This window comes from Heterodontus francisci, chromosome 12, assembly GCF_036365525.1.
Source record: "Heterodontus francisci isolate sHetFra1 chromosome 12, sHetFra1.hap1, whole genome shotgun sequence".
NCBI lineage: Eukaryota > Metazoa > Chordata > Chondrichthyes > Heterodontiformes > Heterodontidae > Heterodontus > Heterodontus francisci.
Window position 1 is genome coordinate 31,163,850 of NC_090382.1, and position 18,361 is coordinate 31,182,210.

The 18,361-nt window shown below is 44.3% G+C and overlaps 1 protein-coding gene across 2 annotated transcripts in view; it reads right to left on the reverse strand.

Annotated features, from left to right (window-relative positions):
- Positions 1–17,376, reverse strand: part of LOC137375798 (slit homolog 3 protein-like) — a 909,976-nt gene extending 892,600 nt beyond the window's left edge. For both annotated transcript variants that reach the window (XM_068043263.1, XM_068043262.1), the window contains exon 1: positions 16,321–17,376. In XM_068043263.1, the coding sequence (XP_067899364.1) occupies positions 16,321–16,493 (173 nt within the window). In that variant the 5' untranslated portion in view covers positions 16,494–17,376. The remainder of the gene's footprint in view (positions 1–16,320) is intronic.
- Positions 17,377–18,361: the final 985 nt, after the last annotated feature.

Consider the following 18,361-nt stretch of genomic DNA (forward strand, 5'->3'; position numbering starts at 1 on the left):
GCAAGTGGCTGAGGGGAATGGGGGGGAGCAGTGGCAAGGTCTGGAGCAAGTGGCTGAGGGGAATAGGGGGGGGAGCAGTTGCAAGGTCTGGAGCAAGTGGCTGAGGGGAATGGGGGGGGGGGAGAGCAGTGGAGAGGTCTGGAGCAAGTGGCTGAGGGGAATGGTGTGGGGGAGCAGTGGCGAGATCTGGAGCAAGTGGCTGAGGGGAATGGGGGAGGGAGTAGTGGAGAGGTCTGGAGCATGCAGCTGAGAGGAATGGGGAGGGAGTAGTGGAGAGGTCTGGAGCATGCAGCTGAGAGGAATGGGGAGGGGAACAGTGGCGAGGTCTGGAGCAAGCGGCTGAGGGGAATGGTGGGGGAGCAGTGACGAGGTCTGGAGCAAGCGGTTGAAGGGGAGAAGCGGCCGGTGGGGAGGAGTGGGGAGGAGGAGAAAGCGCGAGGTCTGGAACTGAGGGGGGAGAGCAGCCAGTGGGGTGGGAGAGAGTAGCTGAGTGGGGGGAAGTGAGTAGCGGGGATCGAGCTCCAGCCACAAAGTGCCTCATTCAGCCGCTCGATGACTTTGGCATTACACGATAACGTTTTCCTGCACATGCAACTGTTAGTCCTGGCAAGACATAGGCTGTACATGTGCAGCAACTGACTGTGAGCAAGAGACCGTTTGCACATGTGTGCAGATTGGAGCGCTCTGATGACATCGGCAGGTCGCCGTGTTGTCAGGAGTCACTTTGTTAATTCAATGAAAATGGTGCCCTATATTTAAAAACAAAGCCTCCACTGACTGTAGGCAGCACATGGAAAATTTGCATTGTTACTGCAACAAGGTCTCTTACAATCCACTTTTAGAAATATGGGACTCTCTTTCTGTTATGTTTCTGCCCTTCCCACAACACCAAAACACCTTGCCAAAGTCTTGAATGACAAATTCCAAATCCAGGCATCTTCAGGCTGCCTCAGTTCTTGCAGCAGGTTCACAAAACCCACTGGCTAACAATTTCACAACACAGTTTGCGGTTGGACACACTCCAGCAGCGCAATCCTTTTAGTGGCTCATATCCAGCAAGGCTTTAATAAACACATTGGTAAAACTTGACCCCGATCTGTCTCTTTGAGACAAAGAAAATGAGATCCCTGTTCCATCTACAAGTCTTACCAACAGATTGCATTGGTTGATGTCACCCACAGTGACTGCAGCCACAAACTATTTTATGCTTAAAAGTACCTTTGCTTAATGGCCTTTTGTACTTTCCCCCAGAACTAAGCCAGCCTGAAAACTCTGGCATATGGGAAGACAAGTCCCTTTAAATCGCAAAGTAATCATCACTGGCTCTTTCCCACGCTACAGCTATAGACATTAGACTGCCTGGTGACGTCCTTAAACAGCTATCTAACTGGCTATATATCAAAAATGAAATTAGGCGGCTCACTGCTTACTAATACTTCAGTTGGCCAGCAATGACTTGTATGAACAGAACCAAAAAGTGCCTGGATGAAAAAGTCATGTTTCATTTAATCTTTTTGACCTTGGTAAGCAGTGTATCAGAAGGACAAGTCAATCCCTTAATGTGTTCCTTTAGGGAGGAAAAGGGATTTGGGAAGATCTGGTTTGAATATCAATAAATTAGCAGTTCACAGTTCCTCATATTGTTGTGTTGTCCTTACACTGTCATTCACCTAGCATCTCTATCCTCTTGTGTTTTCTACCCAATTTTCCCATTATTCTTCATTACATAACCCATGGCAGCCCTAGATGAGGCAGGTTAGTCAGTATGCAATCGCATCTGTCTACCTACCTTTTCATGGCCACCCTGATTCTGAAGCATGCTACACTGTAACACTATAGGAACATAAGAATTAGGAGCAAGAGTAGGCCATATCGCCCCTTGAGCCTACTCTGCCATTTAATAAGATCATGACTGATCCGCAATCTCAACTCCACTTTCCTGCCCAGACCCCAAAGTTTGCGATTTCCGTTGAGTCCAAAAATCTATCGATGTCAACGTTGAATGTATTCAATGACTGAGCATATACAGCCTGCTTGCGTAGAGAATTCCAAAGATTCACAACCCTGAGTGAAGAAATTTCTCATCATCTCAGTCCTAAATGATCAACTCCTTATCCAGAGACTATTCCCCCTAGTTCTAGACTCTCCACCCAGGAGAAACAGCAGGCTGAATTTTTATAGCTCGCCGCCGTTCCAACTGCAAAAATTGCGTGGCGCATGCACAAAATGTGCGCCGTGAAGCCACTGTGATATTTTACGCTGTGGCTTATGAACATTTCAGGGTTGGACCACCCCTCCCCCACCGGCACAGGTGTAGGCGCCATTTCTAAAGTGCTTCAGGCCCTTCCATTTCATTTTAATGTTTAAAGTTACAGGTTTACTGAAAAATTAAAACACAATGTTATTCACACTTCCAATCCCCTCTCCCACCACCACCCCCCCCCGAATAATCAGTTTATTATTTGTCCTCTCCCCCCAAAAAAAGGTAAATTTTTGATCCAAATGGAGATCCAAAGGCGCGGGAGTTCCGGCCACCGGCCGGAAGAGCGGCGTGGGACAGCCATCGGGACAAAGTAAGTGTTTATGCATTCATTATAATTTATTTAAATTAAGGCACAATGCTGAGCAGTGGGCAGGGCCACCCTGAGGCCTCGCCGCTGGCGGTAAAATGGGGCGGGGACTTCCCGGCGTTGAGGCCTATGTCGGGCCTCTCCCGGAAGTATTTTCTGTGCCCCCCAGCCACGACCCCCAACGTCAGGGGGCTGGTAAAATTCAGCCCAGTGTCTCAACATCTACCCTGTCACGACCTGTCAGAACCTTATATGTTTCAATGAGATCACTTCTCATTCTTCTAAACTCCAGAGAGCACAGACCCATTCTACTCAATTTCTCTTCATAGGACAACCCTCTCATCCCAGGAATCAATCTAGAGAAACTTTGCTGCATCCCCTCTAATGGCAGTATATCCTTCCCTAGGGACAGGTGGGGATGTGGCAGGAATATGGGATTAGTGTAGGATTAGTATAAATGGGTGACTGATGGTCGGCACAGACTCAGTGGGCCGAAAATGCCTGTTTCAGTGCTGTATCTCTAAACTAAACTAAACTACAAAGACCAAAATTGTACAAAGTTGTCCAGGTGAGGTCTCACCAAAGCCCTGCACAATTGCAGTGCTTTATCAATATGTACAACTATGTCAACAGACTCATTGCAACAATGTACATTCCTACTAAATCCCACTTCAGGGAAATATACAATAGCTAACACAATATATAAACCAGCATATCCTTGCCAACATTCCTTCTTTCACCGTGTTGTTTCAGTCGCTGTGAGGCAACTATGGAGTGACCTCTCCATGGCGCATGCCTGGGCGAATTTATGGAGGTTGAGAGTTGCCCAGTCGTCAAAACCCCCCTCTCGGCCTTTCTGGTGGGGTCCAAAGGAGTGCAGAGCACAACGTTTGGCACCGGTATGGCTGCAGGAACTGCCGGAAACATGCCAAAGGTGACACATGACCGCCTACGGGGTTCCGCTCTGGATTTTCTGTTCGGGTTTACTCCCTTAGCCTTGGTCTCTCCCAAGACGCCAACAAGGCAGTGGGGTTGTTAGGGCCCCTACACAGGTGTAGGATGATGCCGGTGGGAGGAGGTGATGCGAGGGGGAGGGGTGGAGGGAGGGGGGTGCGAGGGGGAGCTGGGAAGGGGGTGGGGGGGTGCAGGGGAAGGGGGTGCGGCGGGAAGATGGTGCGGGGGGGGCTGGGACGGGGTTGTGAGGGGGTGAGCTGAGAGGGTGGAGCAGGGAAGGGGACGGGGGTGACGGGGGTGGGGGGAGAAGTGGGGGGGAAAGAGGGTGCAGGTAATAAGCCATTTCCTCAGTGCCCACCATCGACGTCCGGAAAGCTCATCCACGTCCTTCGGGAGGTGAAGCATCTTTTGGCAGACTTACAAAGGTGATTACATTCGTTAAGGGTCTTTCACCAACACATCTAAAAATAGGATAACTGATCACTCATCTCATTGTTTATGGAATCTTTCTTTGCAGAATATGGTTCCTCATTTGCTTATCTCAATAAGTTTCAATACTTTTCTATATGGCACAACCCCTAAAAATACTGACAATTTCCTGAGGGCAACCGCCCCCCCCCCACAACTTCCCACAGTTACCCAAAAAGAAAGGTGTTATCATTGCAGAAAATGTGTTTTATCAGTGAACAGTGACAGAAATAATGAGTTGAATTTTACCAGCCCTTTGGAGATGGGCTGGGAGATGGGAGGGGTGGTAAAATGGCATTAGGAGGGAAGCCTGATGTGTTCCTGCCGCCGGGGTATATTCCCAGTGGTGGGATGGCTGCAGCTCAGCCCCCCACCGATCAGAGGCAGGCATCCAGTTAAGGCAATTAATTGGCCTATGGACGTCCATTTTCCCAGTCTGCCGGATTCTACTAGCGTCGGAATGACCCCCCCTCCCCCCCACCACGTAGTGTGTCCACCTGCTACATTGAGGCGGCCTCCCAGAGACCTCTCAGCGGGCAGCCTTCCTTTCTGGACACTCCATGGCCCAAAGAGGGGCTCCCGGGCAGCAATGGCCACCCTCACGGCTCCGATGTCACAGTGGTCTGTCAGCCTAACCCCAGCACATCAATTAATCTCTTACTGGCCCTTTAAAGTGCCTCAACATGAATGTGCCTTCTCCTTCTCCTTGCAACCTCAGTAGCAGCCACCTCTATCGTTGGCGCTGTCAAGTTTGTGGAGCCGCCGGCCTCTGATTGGGTGGGGAGCTCAGAGAGGCCAGCCGCCATATTTAATTGAACGATGGTCCAGGTGGCAGCCTCTTAATTGGCCACCGCTAGAAAAATTGTCACCGTGGTCCTGCTGGCCACCCCCGCAGGCTTGGGAACCGCATTTGGTCCCGACGTCGGGAGCCATGGCATGCCAGTAAAATTCCCGCCAATGTAAGTCAACAAATGGAGAAAAATATAGAAATAGAATGACTGCTTTGATCCTGTGGAATCCTTTAAATGATCTTCTAAGGTCCTGGAACGTCAGTTTGAAAACCTACGGCCTACATAGTCACAACAATTCAAAGTAGTTCATTATAAGTGAACCACTTTGAGATGTTCCTAACAGAAGTGATAAGGTACTATACAAATGTAATTCTTTCTTTGAGCTGAAAAAAAAAAGGAAAGCATGTGGGTCCCTAACCTCAACTGTGCCATCCAAGCACCAATAAGCAAAAGCCAGGCATTAACTCAAAGCAAATGTGAGACATCAGAGAACAGGTTCCAGTGGATTGCTCTTGAGCACTTCAATGAGGGTGACTCAGGAGATGCATTGATTAGAAATTAGAAATGAAGAAAATCGTTTGAAAAATGGTAGTTAATAGAATTGTAACTCTACAAAATGTATTAAAGAACAAAAGTGTGTGTGATAAAGTGAGGCATATGTTACATGCCAGAGAGAGTGAATGTTATATTGGGACATATGTTAAATATCAAAGGGTGTGAATGTTATTTTGAGGCATGTGGTAAATACCAGAGTTGGGAATATTACATTGAGGTGTGTATTAAATACCTGAGGGGGAAATGACATATTGATACATCTGTTAAATACTCGAAGGTTGATGCATGTGTTAAATATCCGGAATATTATCTTAAAGCATGTGTTAAATACCAGAGTCGCTGTGGGTGGGGGCGGGGGTGAGGAGAATGTCATAGTGAGACATGTATTAAATATCAGAAGGGGTAATGCTATATTAGGACATGTGTTAAATACCAGAGAAGGAGAATGGTATATTGGGATATATGTTAATTACTAGAGGGAGTGAAAGTTATATTAAAACGGGTGTTAAATAGCAGAGGCAGTGTGTGTTGTACTGAAATATGTTAACCAGGAAGTTTTAAAAATAAGTAAACATGATGTCAAAGTCAACAAGCTAATAAAAATTGGGACAAAATCTGGTTAGTTGTAAAAACCTGAATACAAACTCAATTTGGAACATTAGGATTGTGAGGGCACTTTGACAATCAGTATGTGTTGAGGACCCAGGCAGTTTAGTAATGGTTAGCCACATAATTCACTGCCAATCTAGTGGAGGGGATAGTTAGCAGTGAAGAACTAGTTATCCTGACTGGTGATCTAATAGGGGTATAATTACCAGTGAAGGTCAGTTATCCACATGATTCACTATTGATCTTCTTGGTGATAGAGTGAAGGCTCTCTCAGCTTATTTATTTATTTGGAATTTAGGTTAGAACCATTCAAACATTGGCTGGTTTGAAGTAGAACCCAGTCCAAGGTCTGAACAAACTTGAAGGCTTGTCTCTGGATATTTTATTTTATAATTTCCATTAATGAGAAAGCCACAAGCAACGCTTGTTATATCAGATGTTGTGGTCTATCCAGCTAGCTTATAAAAGCAGGATCTAGTGCATTAACAAACTCAAGTTGTGATGTGCCTAACATATACAATTACGCTTTTGAAATATGTACTTCTCTGACTTGGGTCTTGGCCAAACCCACAGATTGGAACTGCTTAAAACTCACAAGATACAGGCTCCAAAAAGAGCAAGTAAGCCTCTCGAAAGAAGAGACTTTTGAGTCTGGCTCACAAAAAGGCTGAGTTGACGAAGTTTGGTTATTTGGCTTAGATGAACTAAAGCTGCTCCATGGCCCATTGAATTTCAACAGGTATGAATAAAAGCTGCTTGGGCCCAGGAGTTTTCAGTCAGATTAAACCTAGATGAAAAATCTTATTTCATTGGCACTCTGAATCCTGAAATTGGGCCAGGTTCAAACAATAACATCTAAATTTATATGAATTCTGTTTTTAACCCAGTAATTTCCATTCATCTCACAGCAGGCACTCAGCTGCTCCCCTTTCTCCAGTGATGCTGCTCTATAATTGCCAGAGAACCTTCAGTTTCTCACCCAAGTGGCCATTCTTCATGTGTGAGCTTTAATTGTGAGTATTGGGAAGGCATTCAATAGTGGGGGCATTTATCTGCGAGTCCAGGCCTATCTTCACCTGATGTCCATACACACCCACTTTTCAACAGCAATTGCTGGATCATAATCAGAAGCCAAAACTGACCTGTTTTTTTTCCATTCCCTAATGTACAGACAGAAGACTGGAGATTAACAAAGACTGGAGATCAAATCTAAGTCAGGTTGAGAGCAGTCACAAAGACATTCAACATCTGATTTATACTCCCTATGGGGGTAGTGTCTAGCATTTACTTAGCATCTCCTCGAGAGCACGTGATGAGGGGGGTCTCAGTCTCCCCTTTCACCCCTTCTCTGTTTGACCACAACAGGATTTATCCTTTTTTAACACAGTGGTTGAGCTTACCACCTTCGTGAGCATTTGCTCCTGTTCCTCGAATGTGATTGCAATAGAACCAGACAGGTGTTCTTGAGTTTAAACAAGGAGGTGGTAGTTTATTTCACTTAACACTCTAACCCGGTTAAAAATACTTAAAATACGCTACACATTCACACACACATTCACACAAGAGTTACACACACACAAATAGATTACAGAGGGAAAACAGATTTGGTGGTTGGATTAAAGTCTGGAATAAACGGAATTTAAATACTATATGTGAGTCCAGTAGTCCTCAGCTGAAGTTGTAGTCTTGATGTCCTCGCTGGGCCATGTGCATGGTGGTTTGGCTTGCTTTGTTCAGGGCACTTGAAGGCAGAAGAGGGGATTGATTCTCGTCCCCTGGTTGCTGGCTGAAGCGGTCTGTAGGCTTGAGAGGGTTCCCAGTCGCAGACGAATCTTTTCTTGATATTTTCTGGGGAGAGAGAGAGCCTGCTTCGTTGATGGCGTTTCGGTTTCTTCAGAGCTGCACAGGCAGTCACATGACTCCATCAAGCCCCTTTGTTTTTAATGAGATTTTTCTGGAATCTTCTCTGAGATTCAAGGTGCTACATGCGTCAAGATGTCCAATCACACTTGGAGGGGTTTGGCTTTTTCAAAGTCAATGGGTGTAAATGGCCTTGACGACCGTGTTGATAAAGCCAATCTAGGAAATCCAATCACTGAGAGTAAACTATTGTTCTGGCTAGGCTTGGTGAGACTTTTCATCTACAGTTTAATCTCCTGCTGTTTCAAATGTAAATTGCGGTGGCCATCTTGGCTGCCAGTTTTTTTTTTAAAGTTACTTGTAGGATTTTTCCATTAAAAGTCTAATGTTAGGTTCCAGACGATGAAATTAGTATTTCCCATTTGGTGTATAGGGTTTTTCATGACAATCTCCTTTAATCTCTTCGCAATGTTACAAAGTTACATATTTCTTGCAAATTTCTCATTTCATGATAATCTTTAACAAATGCATTGGTACAGTAACTTTTCATAAGCAATATTAAGCATGTCCCCGATGACTCAATTAGTAAATGCAATGCTCAGTGCAATACAGGAAGGGCCCAAGCTTAATCTCTGGCCCGTGTAGAATTAACATTGGAATGGACCTGTCATGAAATGTTCCATTACAGCTTGAGGACTGGCTTCTAGCTTCTGGCTTCTGGCCAGTCCAAACCTCAGCCCCTGCCAATGAACTCAGTCCACCTGCATTTTTCTGCTTCTTCTCACTGCCTCAGCCCTGGAATGATTTCAACCTTACAGTTTAGACTTTTTTTGTTTGGTAAATTCTGTGCTTGATGGATAATACTGCTGAGGAATGGAACCGTTTTTATTTTCATTTTTGGTGATGACCACTTTCAGGTCAGGTATCGCAATGGTTAGATAGACACTCTAAACTGGCTGCCTCTGTCCTAATTGATATCCATTTCAAAATTCTCATCCTAATTTTCAATGCTGGAAACTATAAGGGGGTGTTTTGATTTAAATAGAGGGGGGGTGAAGGAGGGACTTGGTAGAGGTGTTTAAAATATGAAGGGATGGGACAGAGTGGATGGAAACAGAAAGTTTCCAGTGTTTTATGGAAAATAAACCATCACAGTCTTATAATGTGACATTCAGATTATAGAACAAGAGAAAGATAAATCTGCTGTCTCATAGTATTTTGAAATAAGCTGAATATCTGCCCATATATAAATGCAAATATGTCTTATTTTTGGTGTACATCTATCACATTAATATATGTCTTACAGTCGATGTCACACTTTGTTGCAGAAGTAGAAAGGAAGTCTGTCATTTTTTTCTGGCCCGTCTGACTTGGAGCCCAAAATTTAACAATTTTCTTATCTTTAATTGACCTCAAGATTTTTTTTTAAGTAGTTACAATTCCCTAGATTTCCACAGGGAGTACCTGAGCGTTAACCTTAAAATGACAGGTTGGATTGGTAGATAGAATATTGCTTGCATGTTGCAGAGCCCATACTATCTATAAGTAACATTATGGGAGTGTATCCAAACACTCCAGACATCACACTTTAAGTGCCCAAAGTATTAAAAATAAAGCATGCTGATCTGCAGCCAGAAACTTACAAGAACTTAGTGAACTGCAAAATGTCCTTCACCAAACAGCAAATAAACTTTGATTAATCTCAGGATCTGCTTAGACCACACCGTCTATTTGAGGAGTGGCCTTAAATAGGCTGGCTGCTGGCTAACTATGGCCCAGATCTCAGACTATCCAAGAGCTATACTACAGACAATCAGTTAATTATTATATGAAATATTTCACTGTATTTTTAAAGTATTAATGTGAGAGCTGCAGGAACCTCAGAAAGTGAAGGCAATGCATGTTTCTAAAAAATGTACGAAATTGTGTTAAAAAAGGACAGCTGACATTTTGATGGTGTCTGCAATATTAAATAAGTGCTGAGTGTTGGGTTATTATATTAAATATTTCCTACGGTTCAGTGTCACAAGCCACTTTATAGGCAGACCTCACATTTCCTATGACCTGCAGTCTGTCTTCACCCACCTAATATTTAGGTAAATATAGGAAGACTCAGGGGTCAAACAGAAAATCCACACCCTCTTACTACAATGTAGCATAGGCTGCCACACAATCTCCTCAAATTTTAGAAGATTGAGGAATATGCATTCTATCAGACCTAGGGTTGCCAACTCCAATTTTTGACATCTTGCCATGCACCACTCCCACCACTCCCACCACATCCCCCCACCCCCCACCACCCCAGCTTCTGACTCTGCCCTTTCTCCCTCACTGATGTTTGATTGTTTCCGCCGCATTAGGCAGTCCCAGTTCTCTGTGGCAGCGGGCAGAGACATCACCAAGCTGGAGGCTTCCCTGAGTGGCAGCCGATGACATCATGGCGCGGGAGGCAGGTTGGGGGCATTGATGTGACAGGAAACACATTCAATTCCCAGGGACTCCAGGAAATCTGGGAAGATTGGAAATCCTAAACAAATCCTGGCTCACAGGCATTAAACCAATTGATAGCATGGACTGCAGCACTCTTTCAATTTGAAAAGCATTTCAAATGATGGACTGACAGCAACTTTGGGCACCAGGAATTTACCAGTCTTCCTAATGACCCTTGTTCTGAGGGCACGTATGATGGGAAATGCATCGTGTGACTTATTCAATCGCAACTCACATTTATATTGTGTCTTTAAACAGAAAGATGTTCCAAAATGCTTCACATAGGCAGAAGGGGAAAAAAAAATGACACAATGCCAAACACAATAACAACAATTTTGATTTGTATAGTACCTTTACCGTAATAAAACCTCACAAGGTGCATCACAGGAGCATTATAAAGCAAAATTTGACATCAGGCCACATAAGGCAATATTAGGGCAGATGGCCAAAACTTGGTCAAAGATGCAGGTTTTAAGGAGTTTCTTAAAGGAGAAAAGTGAGGCAGAGAGGCTGAGAGGTTTAAGGGGGAATTCCAGAGCTTGGGGCCTACGTAGGTGTGGGCTCAGCCACCAATGGTGGAGCAATTAATATGAGGGATGCTCAAGAGGCCAGAATTAGATGAGCGCAGATATCTTGGAGGGTTGTGGGGCTGGAGGAGATTACAGAGATAGGGAGGGGCAAGGTCATTGAGGAATTTGAAAACAGGGATGAGAATTTTAAAATCGAGGGGTTGCTTAACCAGGAGCCAATGTAGGTCAGCGAGCACTGGGCCGATGGGTGAACGGGTCTTAGTGCCAGTCAGAGCCCCGGAAGCAGATTTTTGGATGACCTCGTTTACAGAGGGAAAAATATGGGAGGCCAGCCAGGAATGTGTCTGGAATAGTCATGTCTACAGGTAGCTAAGGCATGAATGAGGGTTTTGGCAACAGGTGAGCTGAGGCAGGAGCAGGGTCGACTAATGCTCCGGAGGTGGAAATAGGCTGTCTTTGTGATAGTGAGGATATGTTGCTGGAAGCTCTTCTCGGGGTCAAATGTGTCAGCAAGAAGGGGATGTAAGGATGAGTGATCAAAAGCCTGGTCAAAGAAGTGCACAGCCAGCTGAAAATCCTCTATGCTTCCAAATAACCTCCCCAAAATGACAAGGCACCAAAGGTGCTTTTCTCAACATAAAATTGATCCTTAAAACTACATTGCTCTGTTGGTCACTTCATATTCAGAAACACTGCTATGAAACCTTTAAGCAGTTTTATATCCTGAAATGGATATAAAGCAATTCAAAACATCCAGATAGAGTATGCTGACTGTGAGAAGTTCAGCTTCAGATATACCATTCAAAACTTTTTTGAAGATACATGAGAACAAGGGAAATTAAATACTGCACATCACATAGATATTCTAGGTGATCAGCAATTCACAATTATCAATTATGCATATGTTTCAATTAAATTGAATGGCCTCACTCACTTATCTGCTGGTCCTCAATGGCAGCAATCAAACCTCACAGAATACTGCTTTTGCAAACTATACCTGTCTGTCCCTCATCCTTAAGTGAAAATATCAGCCAGACTGTAATGTATATTTTACAAAGCTTGCAGGAACTGTTAGCAAAAACTAAATTTAACACTGTGTGTGCTGAGACCAGCAAACAAGAGACCAATAAATTATCAATCACAGACAAAAATCTTCATTTTTTGTCACATCAAGGTATATCCCAGAAGTATCTAAAAATGATTTCCTGTCAAGAACTGATTTACCTGTTTTTACTCTGTTCTGTGACATGCTGCTGTCATTCAGGATTTCTCATTTAAATTCCATAGGGTAGAAATTCCAATTGGCAAACCTCATGAACAGATGTTTAATGCACTTGTACTACTTTCCTGTGTGTATTATTTTAGTGCAGGCATTAACCTGTTGAGAATAGATGGTTTAATGTTCACGTAAAAATAGTGCACACAGGAATGCAGTACAAGTGCATTAAGCATTTCTATGTGAAGTGTGCCAATTGGAATTGTTACACTTCTATTCTAACACCATGCAATCCCACACACAGGGGTCTAGCATTTCTGTTCTCTGATTTGTGCCGTCATTTGCAACTAATCATCCTTGAATGCAAAGCAGAATTTAATTGGTGCAACGCTGCATCAATCAGTCCCAACATTTTAATGCTGAAATCAGAATTAGCGCAAGATCCTAGTGTGCTTCTGCCCTGCAGGTGCTATGTTTGTAGTTTTGTGTGAGGAAAATCAGCCTCTGCCCTACCCAAGCACACAGGGCTGTGCCAAAACTGGCAAAGCAGAGGCAAAGGTATCTTTGACAGCTCACATCCTCATCTTTCTTCTGCAGGCTGTGGCTCAATTGGATCATTCTAACCTGTGAGTTAGAAGATTGTTGGTTCAAGTTCTACTCCATAGTCTTGAGCACATACTCTAGGCTGATGCCTGAGTGTAGCACTGAGGGAGTGATGTATAGTCAGAGATGCTAGTCGTCAGATTCTTTTTTTATTCATTCATGGGATGTGGGCATCGCTGGCTAGGCCAGCATTTATTGCCCATCCATAATTTCCTCAAGAAGGTGGTGGTGAGCTGCCTTGTTGAACCTCTGCACTCCATGTGGGGTAGGTACACCCACACTGCTGTTAGGAAGGGAGTTCCAGGAATTTGACCCAGCGACAGTGAAGGAACGGAGATATAGTTTCAAGTCAGGATGGTGTATGGCTTGGAGGGGAACTTGCAGGTGGTGGTTCCCATGCATTTGCTGCCCTTGTCTTTCTAGATGGTAGAGGTTGCAGGTTTGGAAAGTGCTGTCGAAGGAGCCTTGGTGCGTTGCTACAGTGCATCTTGTAAATGATGCCACTGTGCGTTGGTGGTGGAGGGAGTGAATGTTTGTGGATGGGGTGCCAATCAAACGAGCTGCTTTGTCCAGGATGGTGTCGAGATTCTTGAGAGTTCTTGGTGCTGCACCCATCCATGCAAGTGGACAGTATTCCATCACACTTCTGACTTGTGCCTTGTAGATGGTGGACAGGCTTTGGGGAGTCAGGAGGTGAGTTACTCATCGCAGGATTCCTAGTCTCTGACCTGCTCTTGTAGCCACGGTATTTATATGGCTACTCTTGTTCAGTTTCTGGTCAATGGTAACCCCTAGGATGTTAATAGTGGGGGATTCAGTGATGGTAATGCCATTCAACATCAAGGGGAGGTGGTTAGATTCTTTCTTGTTGGAGATGGTCAATGCCTGGCACTTATGTGGTGCGAATGTTACTTGCCACTTATCAGTCCAAGCCTGGATATTGTCCAGGTCTTGCTGCATTTCTACATGGACTGCTTCAGTATCTGAGGAATCACGAATGGTGCTGAACATTGTGCAATCATCCACAAACATCCCCACTTCTGACCTTATAATTGAAGGAAGGTCATTGATGAAGCAACTGAAGATGGTTGGGCCTAGGACACTACCCTGAGGAACTCCTGCAGTGATGTCCTGGAGCTCAGATGATTGACCTCCAACAACCACAACCATCTTCCTTTGCACTAGATATGACTCCAACCAGCGGAGACTTTTCTTCTGATTCCCATTGACTCCAGTTTTACTAGGGCTCCTTGATGCCAGACTTGGCCAAATAATGCCTTGATGTCAAGGGCATTCACTCTCACCTCACCTCTTGATTCAGCTCTTTTGCCCATGTTTGAACCAATTCTGTCATGAGGTCAGGAGCTGAGTGGCCCTCACGGTACCCAAACTGACCGTCACTGAGCAGGTTATTGCTAAGCAAATGCCGCTTGATAGCACTGTCGACACACCTTCCATCACTTTACTGATGATCGAGAGTAGACTGATGGGGTGGTAATTGGCCGAGTTGGACTTGTCCTGCTTTTTATGAACAGGACATACCTGGGCAATTTTTCACATTGCCGGGTAGATGCCAGTATTGTAGCTGTACTGGGACAGCTTGGCTAGGGGCGGAGCAAGTTCTGCAGCTTACATAGTCAGTATTATTGCTGGAATGTTGTCATGGGCCATAGTCTTGCAGTATCCAGTGCCCTCTGTCATTTCTTGATATAACGCGGAGTGAATTGAATGAGATGTTAAACTATGGCTCTGTCTGCCATCTCAGGTGGATGCAAAAGATTCAATGTCACTATTTTGAAAATGAGCAGAGTAGTTCTCTCTGGTGCCTAGGCCAATATTTATCCCTGAACCAACATCACTAAATCAGATTATCTGGTCATTATCTCATTCTTGTCTGTTGTACCTTGCTGAGCACAAATTGGCTGCCGCATTTCATATGTTGCAATAGTGATTACACTTCAAAGCACTTAATTTATCTTGTAAAGTAACCCAAGCACAAGCTAATACTTCACAACAATATAAAATAACCACAGCACATGCTCATAATTCAGAACAATGTGAAATAAAAGGAGTAACCTCATTTGTGTGCCCTGCTGTGTAAGTATTGGGGAGATTCTAGAACTAATAAGACATGCTAGCATTGTAGGAATTTTTTTAATAGCATAAAATTTCCAGTGCATAAATGCATTGTATGTTGTGCAACTGGAACATAAAGATTAGGAGGTCCTAGGTTCAGCCCTTAGTTTGGATGAAGTTAGCTGGGCTGTGAGTGAGCTCTCTGCTGTTGCAGCTGCTGATCACTATTCACTGACCCCTGCTGGAAGGTCAATGTATGGAGATGTTTGATTTGGCCAGAATTGAGTTCAGCTGCTGGCATATTAAAGATCAAATAGCCTACCAATACTGACTATTCAGGCTTATTCATGAAGAATAGCTGCTTGACTGAGATATTGGAGGAGTATTGGCACTCGTAGAATGTTGCCCATCACATTGAGCACAGGGAGAAAGGAAGCTGGGGATGGTGGGGGAGATCTCAGTCACAGCAGTAAACTTAAGAAACTATTTTTCTTCACTCATGGAGGCCACAGATACCTCACTGTCGCTGCTCAACAGATCTACTCAGTCAATCCTTAGTGCACAAACCCAGAAAGTCCTGACTATAAAATACCCTGTGCAAAGATGGGGACAGACTCTGAATTCATCAGTCATATCCAGTCCAAAAGAGTGTGATACGCAGATGTGATATTCCTCCCACTGTCCCTCAGCACCCACCCTCCCACCACCGCCCCCGCCCAATTAGTTAAGGATATCACTCAATAAACTTGCTCTGGTTACACTATCAATTCTTCTTATGGGTGTCATGAGGTAATTACTGCACAGAGTGCACTTAATGCTGCACAACAGTGGAATTCAAAGCACCATCAGAATAAACCACAGTATATGGATGGTATTAAAATGTAATGTTATATGGTTGGAGTTTCAAGCAGCTTGTGTATCCAGTGCCAGTAATAAACTGTTCACGCTTCGTTCTTGAACTTTATAATGCTGCTTAAACCCTGTTTGATAAGACTAATGCCTTAAATTGACCCCCTGGATATTGTTATCGAAAGCAACTACAATACGGAAAGCATAAAGTACTCTCTGAAAAGGGCCATTCCCCAACAGCATGCTCTATGGGTCACGTTATTTCACTTGACAATACCCAAATGAATGACACTATCTGTCATGGCACCACTTGCACATGATGTCACTATGCCGCATGCCTATCTGCTGGGTTCTGACACTCACTAAAACACAAACATTTCTCCTTGACCCCATCCTTTATGATACTCTCTAAGGAGCCATGTTATTAAAATGACTACAGTGGGGTTGCTGTCCCATCACACTGTCCAACACTGCTAAGCGGATGCATTGCAAATGGCAACCACTTAGATGATGGGAGTTGTAATTACATTAATTCACCTTGTTATCCGCCCAGGACGGCAAATGATACGCAACTTTAAAGCACAGACATCATTTTGCTTTAAAACCTATCGCTTTCCATTTAAAATGGAGATGGTGCTAAAAATAATTTTTTAAACAAACTTGTTGAAGTACATTTAAGTTTCATATTGAATTTAACTGCATAAATATAAATGGAATATATGTTATTATTATAATTCAGCTTTACTTACAGTCTCTCGGTATTCCTGGGTATTCCCCTTGGAACAGCCTTTAATCCCAAATGATGGCAATCCACATTGGATCCAGAGCAGATACAGCGACTGGGACATGCATGGATGCAATCTCCACAAAACACCAGAGCGAGCAGGACAAATCCTGGAAAACTCTCTTTAAATCTAGCCATCAAGGACAATGTAGAAAGAAGAAATTGAAAGAGAGAGGGAGAGAGACAGAAAGCACGAGAGTTCAAAGACTGGTAAGGGGGGGGGGGGCGGGTGGGTGCAGGAACTGCTCCGACAGAGTTCAGCTTCCTCTTCACTAATCAGCTTAAAAAGTTTTCCACAAGCACAGGCAGTCGGTACAGCTCACAGCTCTCAGCTCTGCTAACCCCCGGTGAGATAGATCTTATTCCTTCAGCATCCAATTTGCAGCAGACTGCATTACAGCGGAATGACCAGTCTCTTTCTAGCCTATGTGCTGAATCTCTGATTTATCCTGCAAACTAATGTCACGGCAGATTTCAGCAGACAATCCTCAATCTTTCCCCCCAACTTTCCTTCACTTTAAAACTCCTGACGTTCAGAGAGATGAGACTCAGAACAGCTTGCACTTTTAAGTTCTTCAGAAAGGCAGGGTAAAGGGAAAGAACTCCAGCCAGCAGACTTTTTCTTACTGAACAGTATTCCTGATCTCTCTCCTCAGCCTTTAAAAAAACAACTCTTGATTGGAAGAGGGAAAAAAAAACGACCAAAAGCTCCAGGCAAAGTCAGAGCAGCCTCTCTTGATGGGTTAAACATCCATCAAATCTCTCAGCACAAACCCACACTCCTGTCACCAAATTCTAGGTGATCAATACCTCCAACTCGCACAGACTTCTGCACAAAATCTTCATCCACACACTTTGTGGGGGGGGGGGGGGGGGGGGTGGGTGGGGGGGGTGCCCTGCCTCTGCTGAGATCTTTGTTTTGCTTTCTCTTGTCTATGCTAGAGTCTCTCGCAAGTTTTCCTCATTCCTTGTGTTGCTGTGGATGTGATTGTTGTAAAATCCTGGAGTTGCTCCTTTCATTTCCCAGCTCTGCACTCTGGAGTGTGTGTGTGTGTTTTTAGTTGCGATAAAAGTTCTCTTATCCTCGCCCTAAATTCCCAGCTGAAGTTTCTACTGGTTCCCTCCTTGCTGATGTCACCCAACATGTTAGAATGAAAGAGTTCTCTCTCTCACACACACATGCACACACTCTCCTCCCACACTATCTAGTACTCCCCTGTCTCTCTTACCCCCCCTTTCTTGTACACACTTCCATATTCTCTCACACACTTGCACAAGCACACTCTCCTCTCACACACTCTATTATTCCCTCTCATACACACATCCATATTCTCACACACATATACACATTAACAGGCATACTCTGTCCTCTCAATCTCTCAAGAACTCTCTGTCTCTCTCTCACACACACTTATATACATACAATCTCTTCACACACACACATCCTCTCTGTTACTCCCTATCTGTCTCTCTCACACAAACGCTGATATACATACTGTCTCCGTACTAAAATAAAAGCAAAATACTACGGATGCTGGAAATCTGAAATAAAAACAAGAAATTCTGGAACCACTCAGCAGGTCTGGCAGCATCTGTGGAAAGAAGCAGAGTTAACGTTTCGGGTCAGTAACCCTTTATCGGAACTGTCTCCGTCCTAACTCACTCACTCTCTATTACTCTCTCTGTCTCCCAAGCACACTCCCAAATATGCACACTGTTATTCAAAGTAGCCTTGAAATTCCTCAGGAATTCTGGTGATCTCCTGCTGTAACTCTGGTAAGATATTGATCGAGCTCCACCCGCAGCCGCACCCCCACCCCCACAACCGACAGTGGTGGGTCCCTCATGTTTTTGGGAGTTTCCTCCCTTGTCCACTCTTTCCAAGGCAAATGCCAGGATTAGGACAGAGTTAGGGCAGGGGGAGTTCCTGTGCTTCGGCTTAGTTGGGGTCTAACTTGGAGGTTGATACTATAAGTACAGTGAGGTGTACCGACACCTACAAGAGC